This window comes from Amblyraja radiata, chromosome 6, assembly GCF_010909765.2.
Source record: "Amblyraja radiata isolate CabotCenter1 chromosome 6, sAmbRad1.1.pri, whole genome shotgun sequence".
NCBI lineage: Eukaryota > Metazoa > Chordata > Chondrichthyes > Rajiformes > Rajidae > Amblyraja > Amblyraja radiata.
In genome coordinates this window covers 34,184,746-34,198,033 of record NC_045961.1, presented here as the reverse complement: position 1 = coordinate 34,198,033, position 13,288 = coordinate 34,184,746, and the positions used below count along the sequence as shown (strand labels likewise).

General features: G+C 42.8%; 1 protein-coding gene across 1 annotated transcript in view; it reads right to left on the bottom strand.

The window, feature by feature from the left end:
* Positions 1 to 13,288, bottom strand: part of me3 (malic enzyme 3) — an 88,522-nt gene that overhangs the window by 14,746 nt on the left and 60,488 nt on the right. Inside the window, exons 9-11 of the mRNA XM_033022464.1 lie at positions 5,651 to 5,748; positions 4,180 to 4,293; positions 1,090 to 1,195 (exon numbers count right to left, since the gene is read on the bottom strand). Of these exons, the coding sequence (XP_032878355.1) occupies positions 1,090 to 1,195; positions 4,180 to 4,293; positions 5,651 to 5,748 (318 nt within the window). The remainder of the gene's footprint in view (positions 1 to 1,089; positions 1,196 to 4,179; positions 4,294 to 5,650; positions 5,749 to 13,288) is intronic.

Here is a 13,288-nt window from a genome sequence, read left to right as displayed (position 1 = left end):
CACCTCAAAGTTAGGGCCTCAATATTTGACATTTCCACCTTGGGGTGGAAAAAAAAAAACCTATCAACTCTGTCACTAACATAATTTTGTATACTTCTGTCAATATCCATATGGTACCAAGGGAGTCTGGATGGTAAGGATCTCAATTTCCAGTTTTGATCAAGAATGCAGTGAAAGGTTAATTGGATGAATTGAAGTGAACACTGTCACAAAGTTTAACTTTCTTTTATAAATGAAAAGTCAGCTGGCTGGAAAAAAAATAATTATGTTTTGATTATGATTCCAGCATCTGCATTATCCTCGTATTCCAGCATCCTTGTATCTCTGCAAGATAAGCCTTTCGTCAATTACATGATGACAAAGCATCAAGCTTGTGTGATAATCCAGCTGATTCAGAATGGTTAGCGAATTGTACAAATTTACTTGACCAAGACCTTGTCATAATTTAAACATTTTTTAAAAAGTGAATTAATTGAAAAGGTTAAGGGCCTGTCCCACTTGGCAATTAATTTCAGCAACTGCCGGCGTCATATCAGTGTCTCCAAAAGATTTTGAACATTTCAAAATCCAGCGGTGACAAAAAAAAGTTGCGACACTCGACAAAACACCATGTGTCATACGTCATCATGCCCCAAGTTTTTTGGTGACGTGATATGTCAGTCAATGATCAATGATGCCGGCAGTCGCTGAAAAAAATCGCCAGGTGGGACAGGCCCTTTATAGTAGATTACGCTTTAAGGTAAACTAATACTACCTTTATATTTTTAAAACACCATAGGCTTTTGCTTTAAAACATTTCTGTGTTAATATAAATCTGTCACCCACATATCCAACTAAAGGTCACTGGAATAAAACTTATTAACATATGTGACATTGATTAAAACCATACACACATTCTAGCATGCAGAATTAGATGCAGGAATAAACTGGACCTCTGGGGGGGGGGGGGGGGGGGGGGACATCTATTCTCATGTTAATTAACTTGAAAGATTTAAAGTTTAGTTTAACATTTAACGAAATTTCCTAAAATTTGTGAATTTACTTTTAAGCTTGAAATGAACAAAGCGTGTCTGAATCTTTTAAATGTACCTATTAAAGCTGTTGGCTTAACCTTCTGGACAACTTCTTCCAGACTTTTAATTGGAGGATGATCCTGAGCGATCATCTGCTTTTCGTGAGTCAGCTGGCTTCTTCCCTGCACGAGGACACAATGAAGCAGATTGATATTAATGTTATACAAGTAATCCAACAAATTCCACAGGGAAACGTAGGATGAAAAGGTTGGGTCATTGTTCACAGAAAAAAAGGTTGTGTTAGGGAGAGCAGATTATCCAGGGGGTGGAATGGGATAGTAACTTGTGGAGCAAAGCAGTGTGGAGTTAAAATGACTCCATCTGACAGTATTGCAATTGCTGGATCTCTCACTTCATGAACAACCTGATCAACAGGAAATGCTGGAGTAACTCAGAAGGGCTTTGACCTATTCCTTTTCTCCAGAGATGCTGCCTGACCCGCTGAGTTACTCCAGCATTTTGTGTCTATTTTTGGTGTAAACCAGCATCTGCACTTCCTTCCTACAAATGAACAACTCGAGTACCTTCACTGAACAGAAACAAATGGACAAGTCACATAGATACAGCTGCCTTGAAAGCAAGTCAGAGGACAAGTAATCATTGATTCTCTTCATTGCTCTCCAAATCCTTTCCATCTATAAATCAAGCTCAAGATTAAATAGTGTTTACTGATCTGGCTGGGCAGTTCCCAGAGCATTCATGCAGTTTGGCACCATGTAGAATGAGCAGCACAACCATCTAAGCACTCACTCCATCATTGAAGTTAGAGACTTTCCAAGGCTTCTTGGACAATACCGACCAGCCTGCAATCTCTAATACTGAGAGGTTCAAGGACAGAAAATGCATGGCAAATTTACCAGGTGCATTGAAGGATATTTGTGGCGGTAGATTTTGAAAGTTATATGAATATTTTTTTTCTTAGGCAGAGAGACATAATACACCCGAAATTTCATTTAAAAATCTGCATCCTTCAGAACGCAATGCCTTCAAAGCTAGCACTATACAGGTGCACAACCTTTTATCCGAAAGCCTTGGGACCAGACACTTTTCGTAATTCAGAATTTGTCGGTCTTCGGAATGGAAATTTTTTAGCGTAGATTTTAATGGCTGGCTCAGTGGTAGAGTGCTCGGCTCATATCCGCAAGGTCGCGAGTTTGCTCCTTGATCCTGGCAGTTACTCGATCGCGAGTTTGAGTCTTCAATGTCGTTTTTTCTTGCAGAATAAATGTTTGTATGAAATACAGTGTAGGAGAAGTGTACTGACTGTGTGGGCAGAACTTTGGAAGTGATTGCCCACCAGTCTAAAAAGCCGCTGTGTCTCCCTGTCCCTGGGATAGCAGGGGGCGATCAAACAGCACAATACCCCCCTCCCCCTCCAACTCCAGAGGAATCCGCTCCCCGATGGGCCGCTACCAAAGATCATAGAGGAGCTCCTCTATGATCTTTGGCCGCTACAGCGACAAGTGGCAGTTCGCCCACAGCCCGAGCTGCGCCCCCTCATCCGCCACCCCAAGAACAAGACGTACCTTGCACACCATCAGCTTCTGCCCCTACGTGTTCCTCTGGAGTTGGAGCGGGGCTGGGCTGGAGTTGCTGCTGGCTGTGGGTCTCTGGGATCTCCGTGCTTGCAGTGGGCCTGGGGGTCGGTGGGCGGCGGTGGGAGCTGTGGACCTACGGACCTACCTCCGTGGAGCTAGCCAGCTTCGGAGCGTGGAGAGTTGCGGGGGCGAGCTGCTGCGACCCGACTCCGGTGGATGGTGACACCGGGAGCTCGCGGGTCCCCGGTGGGAGACTGCTTTGCGGGGCACCGGCAACGGCGACTTCTCCCGCCCGAATTACGGGGTTGAGAGCAAACATCATAGAGGTTGAGAGTGACCTGGAGCGGGGCCTTACAACGCCCGAAGCGGCTGTAAATTGCCGCGGACTTGCTAGCGCCCGCCGGGGGCTCCAACATCAAGACCGGGGCAGGGCCCTACATCTCCCGGCGTGGCTTTGAGTGGCCGCTCCCCGATGGGCCCCTACGACGCCCCGAGCTGCGCCCCGTCATCCGCAACCCAGGTTCCTCTGTAGTTGGAGTGGGGCTGGGCTGGGCTGCTGTTGGCTGTGGGTCTCTGGGATCTCCGTGCTTGCGGTGGGCCTGGTGGTCGGTGTCCAATTGGTCCTGACACGGTCCTGCTGCAATCACCGACGTGAAGACAGTGCAAAGCCCCCGCGCCGGTGCAATGGGCGGGGTGCTGGAGAGGGGAGGGAAGGGGTCACACACATGGCCGGGAAGCAGAGGGGTGTAGGTGGGGTGATACTGAAGCGAGCGACAATCTGCTGCTGCTGCCTGCCCGCTGAGTTAAAAAGTTCCCACGCAAGACTCACGAAACACTGTGTATCGTGAGTCTACCGTGGGAACTTTTTAACTCAGCGGGCAGGCAGCAGCATATTGTCAATTATTAACCCTCCCGCGCAATATACCCTCATCTTCTCTTTTATGAATGGGGATTTAGTTCCCCTTTCTTAGAGGACCGACCGGAGGTTCCGCTGTCACCTCTGCGGGCCGCCCTCGGTGAACGTTTTCAAGGACCTTTCTTCAAGGACCGAAAAAATGGCCGCTATTCGGAGGTTTTCGTTATTTGGATCTTCGGATAAAAGGTTGTGCACCTGTACTGGTTTGGGAATACATGACTTCATTTTTGGATCTTATAACTTAATAGCATAGGGAGAGTACATTCAACACAAATGGAAAGTGATGGGTTTAGAGTGCTTCACCACCACTTTGAGAAAACAGGGCTCGCTAAGTAGCATTGCATCTAATACAAGGCATTTATAAATTTATTAAAACAAAATGCATAACATATAATCCCATAAACATGCAATAGCAGGAGCAAATCTCAGCAACCCTTCCTTACTTTGGGCGACTGAACACCCATGACTCTAACAGCTAAATGCTATGGCACATTATTGCTGAAACCAACTTCGTTCTGGGAACAGGTGATTGCTGAAACAGTGACCATTTAGATATTTGGTTGTATTTATCGTTATTAACCATATTAAACGTTAAATATAAATATGCCACTAAAATTTTAGCAATAATGTAACAGTAAAAAAAAATCACAACCTTAACAATAAGACCCTTTGAGTCCACCATCCAAATCTTTTTTAAAGCTTCTTGCCTTGGGGTTCCATCTTTTTCCATTGCCATCACGATGAGATGTGCAATTCCCATGGCTGCCTGTGATACATCAAAGTCATAATTACTGACAAAGACATCAAATTGATGGCAAATTCCATTTTACCATTAAACTTATACTTTCAAATGATAGAACCGGGTAAATGGATTTCTTCCCATAATAGATCAATTAACAAAACCACTTGTGTAGAGCCTGTACATACAATCGAGACACAGAATACAAGTGCAGGGAAGTTATGGTACAGTTTTACAAATATCAACATGGCTGCATCTGGAATAATGTGCAGTTTTACTTTCAGCTCTGTGTAGAAAGGATGTGATTACTCTCAAGAGGGTGCAGAGACAACTCACCAGGAATTCTGAGGAGAGACGAGAGGGACTGTTGGGGTGTTCTCCTTGAAAAGAGAAGGCTAAGGGGTGAGAGGAATGAGGGCCAATAGAAGTTTCTGAAATTAAGAGACATAGATAGATACAGTGGCGCAGTGGTAGAGTTGCTACCTTACAGCGCCAGAGACCCACGTTCAATACTGACAAAGGGTGCTGTCTGAATGGAGTTTGTACATTCTCCATGACAGTTTTCTTTGGGTGCTCCGCTTTCCTCCCACACTCCAAAGACATACAAGTTTATAGGTTTGAAGATAGACACAAAATGCTGGAGTAACTCAGCAGGACAGGCAGCATCTCTGGAGAGAAGGAATGGGTGACGTTACAGGCAGAGACCTTTCTTCAGTCTCCTTACAAAACGTCACCCATTCCTTCTCTCCAGAGATGCTGCCTGTCCCGCTGAGTTACTCCAGCATTTTGTGTCTATCTTCAATTTAAACCAGCATCTGCAGTTCTTTCCTTCATGTTTGTAGTTTAATTGGCTTTGGTAAAATTGTAAATTATCCCTAGGACAGTGCTGGTGTGCAGGGATTGCTGATCACCGTTGAATTGGTGGGCCGATGGGCCTGTTTCTGTGTTGTATCTCAAAAGGCTAAAGATAGGGTCGACAGTAGTAAACATTTCTCCATGGCAGATGTGTCTAAAACTATTAGACATAGATTTAAAGTAAGGAGCAAGAGGGTTAGAAGGGAATTAAGGAGATGTTTGGAACATAGTCAGAAAAGTTGTTGGAGGCAGAGACTCTCACAAAATTAAGTATCTAAAAAAGCATTTGAATTACCAAGGCATGAGGGCCATCAACCAAGTGCTGGTAAACAGGACCGGTATCAGTGGACACCATCAACATGAACAGGGTGGGCTAAGGGGCCTGTTTTGAGATATTAATCAATGGCATTATAAAGCCAGAAAGAGGTACAAATGCTCCCATGTCACATCACAACAAGATATTACCAGCAGATGAACAAATTAGCATTTAGGAAAGCAAAGGGCTTAAAATAAACATAAGTAATACAACCTCTCCGGCTCCTTGAAAGACAAATGTATGATCAGAAAGTCTGTTTTTGGTCATTCTCAGTGCAGCCAGTACACCAGCTAATGCCACTGATGCAGTTCCTGTGGAAAAACAAAATATAATTTTGAAAAATCATAAACATCTTATTGCAAAAAATGTTCAGCTCAATGCAGCCAGTATAGAGAATTCTTTCTAAATGTGGATTTAAACTGGAATACTTCATTTTATACAGGGTGAAGGAAAGGTGGTAGTCAGGATGGATGAATGAATGTCTGAGGTGATTCAGGTCCCAGTATCTACACTGGAGGGATGGCTTCCAATCCTACTCCTCACAATAGGGTGGTTTGGGGTGGCACCGTTGCGCAGCTGGTAGATCTGCTTCATCAAAGCGCCGGCCACCCAGGTTCAATCCTGACCTCACTTGCTATCTGTGTGGTGTTTGCATGTTCCCTCTGTGGATATCCTCCAGGTGCTCTAATTTCTCTTGCATCAGGGACAAGCAGATTGTTAGGTCAATTGGCCACTGCAGATTACACCTGGAGTATAGGCGAGTCCTAAGGTATTTGATGACAATGTGAAGAAAATAAAAATGAGTTTTATGCAAGGCTAATGTGAATGAAGGTTGATGGCTGACACAGCTTAGGTGGGCCAATGGGCCTGCCTAGGTACTGTAACTCTCCATGACTGTGAATCCAAGATCTACAATCCAAATAATGCCATTTGGAGTGATCAGTATGTCTGGAAAGCTAGTTGGGATGTCTGGAAATGGAAGGGTGAATGTTCACACCCAAATCATCTAACCCTGGTCACACCCACAAAGGGATAATAGTTCTTTGACTAAAAAAAATGATGAGATTGTTGATTAGCAGGTTAACCAAGTCATACAATTTAAAGTGCCTGGCAATTATGTGAATATTGTTTACAGAAAAAAATTACTCCCACTCCATCCGCATTGTACACATTGCACATCTTTTTGGACTGGCATTAACGTACATTACTTCCAAGCCTCAATGAAAATGTTTCCGGGGTAGTTCTTTGTAGAATTTCTTTGTGTTCTTATTTAATTAGTAATTAAATTTGCTTTAAAAACAGATTAACCTTTATCATGTACAGAGAGGATGGATCAGAGGAGTATTCCAAATTCTCAAATATTTGTAGAACACATCCATAATGTATGTTCCCATCTGGTTTAACTTGTTTTGTTAGGGATATTAAAAGCAAGTTTTGTTCATAACATGAGATGACTAAAAGCTGTCACAAGAGAATACATCATAATTTACACAGTAATATAAACAGCAGTTTAAAACTGCATTAGTTTACAACTAATAGGAAAATACTTTCCAACCAAGGAATGCAGTGTTAATCCAGGCAAAACACTCCTTCCTTGTGCAGTATTTTCACACAATGCTTGTGTTTTATGCAGGGGCCAAGATACGCAGTTTCACATACAGTGCCCTCCATAATTGTTGGGACAAAGACCCATCATTTATTTATTTGCCTCTATACTCCACAATTTGAAATTTGTAATAGAAAAAAATAAAATCACATGTGGTTAAAGTGCACATTGTCAGAATTTATTAAAGGGTATTTTTATACATTTTGGTTTCACCATGTAGAAATTACAACTATGTTTATACATAGTCCCCCCCATTTCAGGGTACCATAATGTTTGGGACACAGCAATGTCATGCAAATTAAAGTAGTCATGTTTAGTCTTATGTTGCATATCCTTTGCATGCAATGACTGCTTGAAGTCTGCAATTCATGGACATCACCAGTTGCTCACAATCAAATAAGATCAAATAGTACAAGTTGTCCTACAACTTTAGGCTGTGCACGCCATACGCAAGAAGAAGACCAGCAGTTGCTGGGTGTCTTCTCTGGTGATGTTCTGCCAGGCCTGTATTGCAGCCATCTTTAGCTTCTGTTTGTTTTGGGGGCTAGTCCCCTTCAGTTTCCTCTTCAGCATATAAAAGGTATGCTCAATTGGGTTCAGATCAGGCGATTGGCTTGGCCACTCAAGAATTTGCCATTTTTTAGCTTTGAAAGTCCTTCGTTGCTTTAGCAGCATGTTTGGGATCATTGTCTTACTGTAGAATGAACCACCGGCCAATGAGTTTTGAGGCATTTGTTTGAACTTGAGCAGATAGGATGTGTCTATACACTTCAGAATTCATTATGCTACTACCTTCAGTAGTTGTATCATCAATGAAGATCAGTGAGCCAGTACCTACATACCCAGGCCATAACACCCCCACCACTGTTTTTCACAGATGAGGTGGTATGCTTTGGATCTTGGGCAGTTCGTTCTCTCCTCTATACTTTGTTCTTGCCATCACTCTGATATAAGTTAATCTTCGTCTCATCTGTCCACAAGACCTTTTTTCCAGAACTGTGGTTGCTTTTTTAAGTACTTCTTGGCAAACTGTAACCTGGCCATCCTATTTTTGCAGCTAACCAGGGGTTTGCATCTTGCAGTGTAGCCTCTGTATTTCTGTTCATGAAGTCTTCTGCGGATAGTGGTCATTGACAAATCCACACCTGAAGTGTTTCTGATCTGTCGGACTGGTGTTTGGGATTTTTTCTTTATTGTAGAGAGAATTCTTCTGTCATCAGCTGTGGAGGTCTTCCTGGGCCTGCCAGTCCCTTTGCGATTAGTAAGCTCACCAATGCTCTCTTTCTTCTTAATGATGTTCCTTACAGTTGATTTAGGTAAGCCTATGGTTTGGCTGATGTCTCTAACAGTTTTATTCTTGTTTCTCAGTTTCATAATGGCTTCTTTGACTTTCATTGGCACAACTTTGGTCCTCATGAAGGATGAATAGGGGTTAATTAAGAGGGGGAAAAGAGCACAAAAGAAAGGTTGCGGGGAATATAAAAAATGACTAAAATCTTTAGATATGTAAAAAGGAAAAGATTAGTGAAGACAAATGCAGGTCCCTTGCAATCAGAGACAGGTGAATTTATAATGGGAAACAAAGAAATGGCAGAACAGTTAAATGAGTACTTTGGTTCTGTCTTCACTAAGGAAGACACAAAAATACTAGGGAACAGATGATCTAGTGGGAGGAACTGAAGGGAATCCACATTTGTCAGGAAATGGTGTTAGTCAGGAAACTGTTGGGGCTGAAGGAAGATAAATCCCCAGGGCCTGATGGTCTGCATCCCAAAGTACTCAAGGAGGTGGCCCTAGAAATTGTGGATGCATTGGTGATCATTTTCCCAATGTTCTCTTGACTCTGGATCAGTTCCTGTGGACTGGAGGGCAGCTAATGTAACTCCACTTTTTAAGAAAGGAGGGAGAGAAAAAATGGTGAATTAAAGACCAGTTAGCCTTACATTGGTAGTGGGGAAAGTGTTGGAGTAGATTGCACCTAGTAGACCGCATTTGGAAAGCAGTGACAAGATAGGTCAATGTCAGCATGGATTTATGAAGGGGAAATCATGCTTGCCTAATCTTCTGTAATTTTTGAGGAAGTAACAAGTATAATGGATAGCCAGTGGAGGTGGTGTATCTGGTCTTTCAAAAAGCCTTTGACAAGGACCCAGACAAGGGATTAATGTGCAAAATTGGAGCACAGTATTGGGGGTAGGATATTGATATGGATAGAGAAGTGGTTGGCAGACAGGAAGCAAGGAGTAGGAATTAACAGGTCCTTTTCAAAATGGCAGGCAATGACTAGTGGGGTGCCGCAGGGCTTGGTGCTGGGACCCCAGTTCTTTACAATATAATTAACGATTTAGACGAGGGAATTGAATGTGACATCTCCAAGTTTGCGGATGACACGAAGCTGGGTGGCAGTGTGAGCTACGGGGAGGATGCAATGAGGCTGCAGAGTGACTTGGATAGGTTGGGTGAGTGGGCAGATGCATGGCAGATGCAGTATAATGTGGATAAATGTGATATCCACTTTGGTGGCAAGAACAGGAAGGCAGATTATTATCTGAATGGTATCAGATTAGGAAAAGGGAAGGTGCAACGAGACCTGGGTGTGCTTGTAGATCGGTCCCTGAAAGTAAGCATGTAGGTACAGCAGGCAGTGAAGAAAGCTAATGGCATGTTGGCCTTCATTGCGAGAGGATTTGAGTTTAGGAGCAAGGAGGTCCCACTACAGTTGTACAGGGCCCTGGTGAGACTGCACCTGGAATATTGTGTGCAATTTTGGTCCTCTAATTTGAGGAAGGACATTATTGCTATTGAGGGAGTGAAACGTAGGTTCACCAGGTTAATTCCCAGGATGGTGGGAATGACATATGATGAAAGAATGGGTCGACTGGGCTTGTGTTCGCTGGAATTTAGGAGGATGAGAGGGAATCTTAGAGAAATATGTACAGTTCTTGAAGGATTGGACAAGCTAGATGCATGAAGAATGTTCCCCATGTTGGGAAAATCCAAAACCAGGGGTCATAGTTTAAGAATAAGGGGTAGGCCATTTAGGACTGAGATGAGGAAAAACTTCTTCAGCCAGAGAGTTATGAATCTGTGTAATTCTCTGCCACGGAAGGCAGTGGAGGCCAATTCATTGGATGATTTCAAGAGAGAGTTAAATCTAGCTCTTATGGCAAAAGGAATCTAGGGATATGGGGGCTATAGGAATCTAGGGATATGGGGGAAAAGCAGGAACTTGGTACTGATTTTAGATGATCAGCCATGATCATATTGGCTCGAATGGCCTACTCCTGCACTTATTTTTCCATGTTTGTATAATGAAATGTGAATAATCAGGATGAAACCTTGTTGCCTTGCACTCAATTTAAAATTGAGCATAACAAAATTGTTGTCATCTGTTCTTCTCGTGCAATGTTTATTCTGATGATTTATTTATTACAATACAGACTATAGACAATAGGTGCAGGAGTAGGCCATTCGGCCCTTCAAGCTAGCATTGCCATTCAATGTGATCATGGCTGATCATCCCTACTCAGTACCCCGTTCCTGCCTTCTCCCCATATCCCCTGACTCCAGTATCTTTAATCTTTAAGAGCCCTATCTAGCTCTCTTGAAATACAGGCAACCACACATTACACAATGTCAACATGAATGGAAAATCTTGGCAGAAATACTGGTGGACAGGAAGTAATCTAATATCTTATTGGCAAAGATAATGGTATAGAGATAAATAAATTACAGCAAAGACTCTTAGAATAGAAGGAACAGAACTCTGGAATGTGCCAGGGCATTGTTCACTTGGGAGGGTTAATACAGTAGGAGACCTTTGTTGACAACAGGGGAAGTACTCCTACTTCCCATGTCATGTGAGCCACACTAGTCCTCGCCAGCCAACAGATTTTCCGAGACCTCACAATTACAGCTGTTCGTTGTCAAATGTGGGGGAATTAAAATCAGACACATGCTGCCTCGTTATCTGGACGTGGTGTCGAAGGACGAGATGCCGAAGCGAAGAAGTGGAAGCCAAATAACCGAACGGAAACTACGCCAAAAAGCCAAATAACCGAAAGCGTACGATGCCGAAAAGCCAAATAACCGAAAGGGCGCAAAGCTGAAAAGCCAACTAACCGAACGGACACAACGCCGAAAAGCCAAATAACCGAACGGACGCAACGCCGAAAAGCCAACTAACCAAAAGGGCACGTCACCGAAAAGCCAACTAACCGAACGAACGCAACCCCGAAAAGCCAAATAACGGACATGACGTCGCCGAGGGGTGGGACTTGTCAGCGATTGGTCCAGACCCCCGCTTCCATCACATCACTGGCCAGGGGAGACGGAAGGGTGGCGGCCATTTTCCCCACACAAGACCGCGCGGGGCTGGAGGGTGACTGGGCACTCTGAACCCGTGCACCAAGGTGTAAGTGGCTGAAGGAGTGCATCCCTCGTTGTGGTTGTAGCTTTTGAAAGATTTAAACAGATATTGGATTTTTTGGCCTAACACACATTTCCTCTCTACTCCCCGTTTTCAGTTACAGAGGGCTGTGTTGTGTCAGAGTGCCCCATGGCAGCACCCTCTCCAAATATTCCTGCTTTTTTATCTCTCAGTTTATGTTGAGAAGCCCCAACATCGGAGGTTTTGGAGCAAAATATTCTATTCTAAACTTTTCTAAATCTTAATTTGTATTAGTAGATCTTTTCCTCACATTGAATCAAAGGAAAGGCACGTCCTGCTATTTAACAAGTGGAACACTGAACAAAGACAGGAACTAACAAAGCAGAGGATAGATAACAAGGCTCACAGGAAATAATGAAACCAAATGTTTACATACATTGGCAGAGGACAAATAGAAATGAGCATACACATAATACTGCAATGGAAATACGAACAGAAAATGTTGGAAACACTCAGTACATTAGTCATTAATCGTATTTACATTTTATGGTAATAACCTGTTCTTATCTTGAATTAGAAAATCTCCCCATTCTTGCTGTCAATTTCCATCTTCACGTGATTCACCTCTTCTTCTTCCCTTCCCTAAAATCCGCCTCCATTCGGGGTCAGGCCAGCAACCAGAGTCAAGTAAAAGCCCACTACCTACCTAAACTACTTCAAACCCGCCCTGCTTCCTATAAAGACACCATTCATCCAATTTCTCCATTATATGATTCTCCATCTAATAGTGCTGCTTGACATGCTTGTATTTGCTCTACCCAGAATTCCCCTCCACCATAGCTGATGGGCCTCACAATATCCTTTCACTTCCTGCTTTTCTGCTTCTCAAACCCACCATCAGGATAGGATTCCTCTCTTCTTTACTTTCGATCCCAGCTGCTTTCATGTCCAATTGATCCAACTTTTGCAATTTGCGACATTTCAAACAGGATGTCATTATCAGAAGCAGCATCGACTCTCCACCAATGTCAGCATTCCAAGCTCTAGGGTTCTCCGATTCACTTTCCATCGCTACAAATATCCACCTCTCCCTACTGCACATTATTACACTGCAGCAGAAGCAACACTTGTCCTTCAACTTCCTCACCGTTTACCATCCAGAACCTAAAACTGTCCTTGACAGGCCAACTACATACATGTTAATTATATCTTTGTTTAATTGTTGGAAGAGGCAAGAAAATATTTTAGAGGTAAATTATTTTTTAAAATGTAACACCGATTGGAACGGATGATGGAATAGATGTTCAACTAAAGTATTTACAAACAACACAGAGATGGTTCAGCATCCATTTTTGATTCAAACCCAATTTATTGAATGCCACCATGGAATCAGATGATTTTGGCTGACTTTATTTTAGTATCATTAATGACCCAAGATGCTATGTGGGTATTATCACCATTTCTAAACGATTGCATTAAAACAATTGATAACCGTTTTTCTCATTATTTACATTCATTCAAAGGCAAAATAATGCAGGTGCTGGAAATGTGAAATTAAAATATGGGAAATAATCAGCAATCACAGAGGACAGAGAAAGTGTTATGCGTCAAGTTCTGATGATGGGTCATCTACCTGAGACAATAACTCTGTCCACCATCTTCAGTACTTCCTGTTCTTTGTTTTTAAACTTTCCATCAGTGTTCTTCTTATATTTATTTATTAGACTAGACTTACAAATTAGACTTACAATTATTTCATTATTGTTCTCAGAAATAAGTTGGATATTTCTCAATTGTGGTCTTCAACTACTTTCGCAAAGAAAGATCCATAGTATCCTCTTCCCCGTTACTAAAA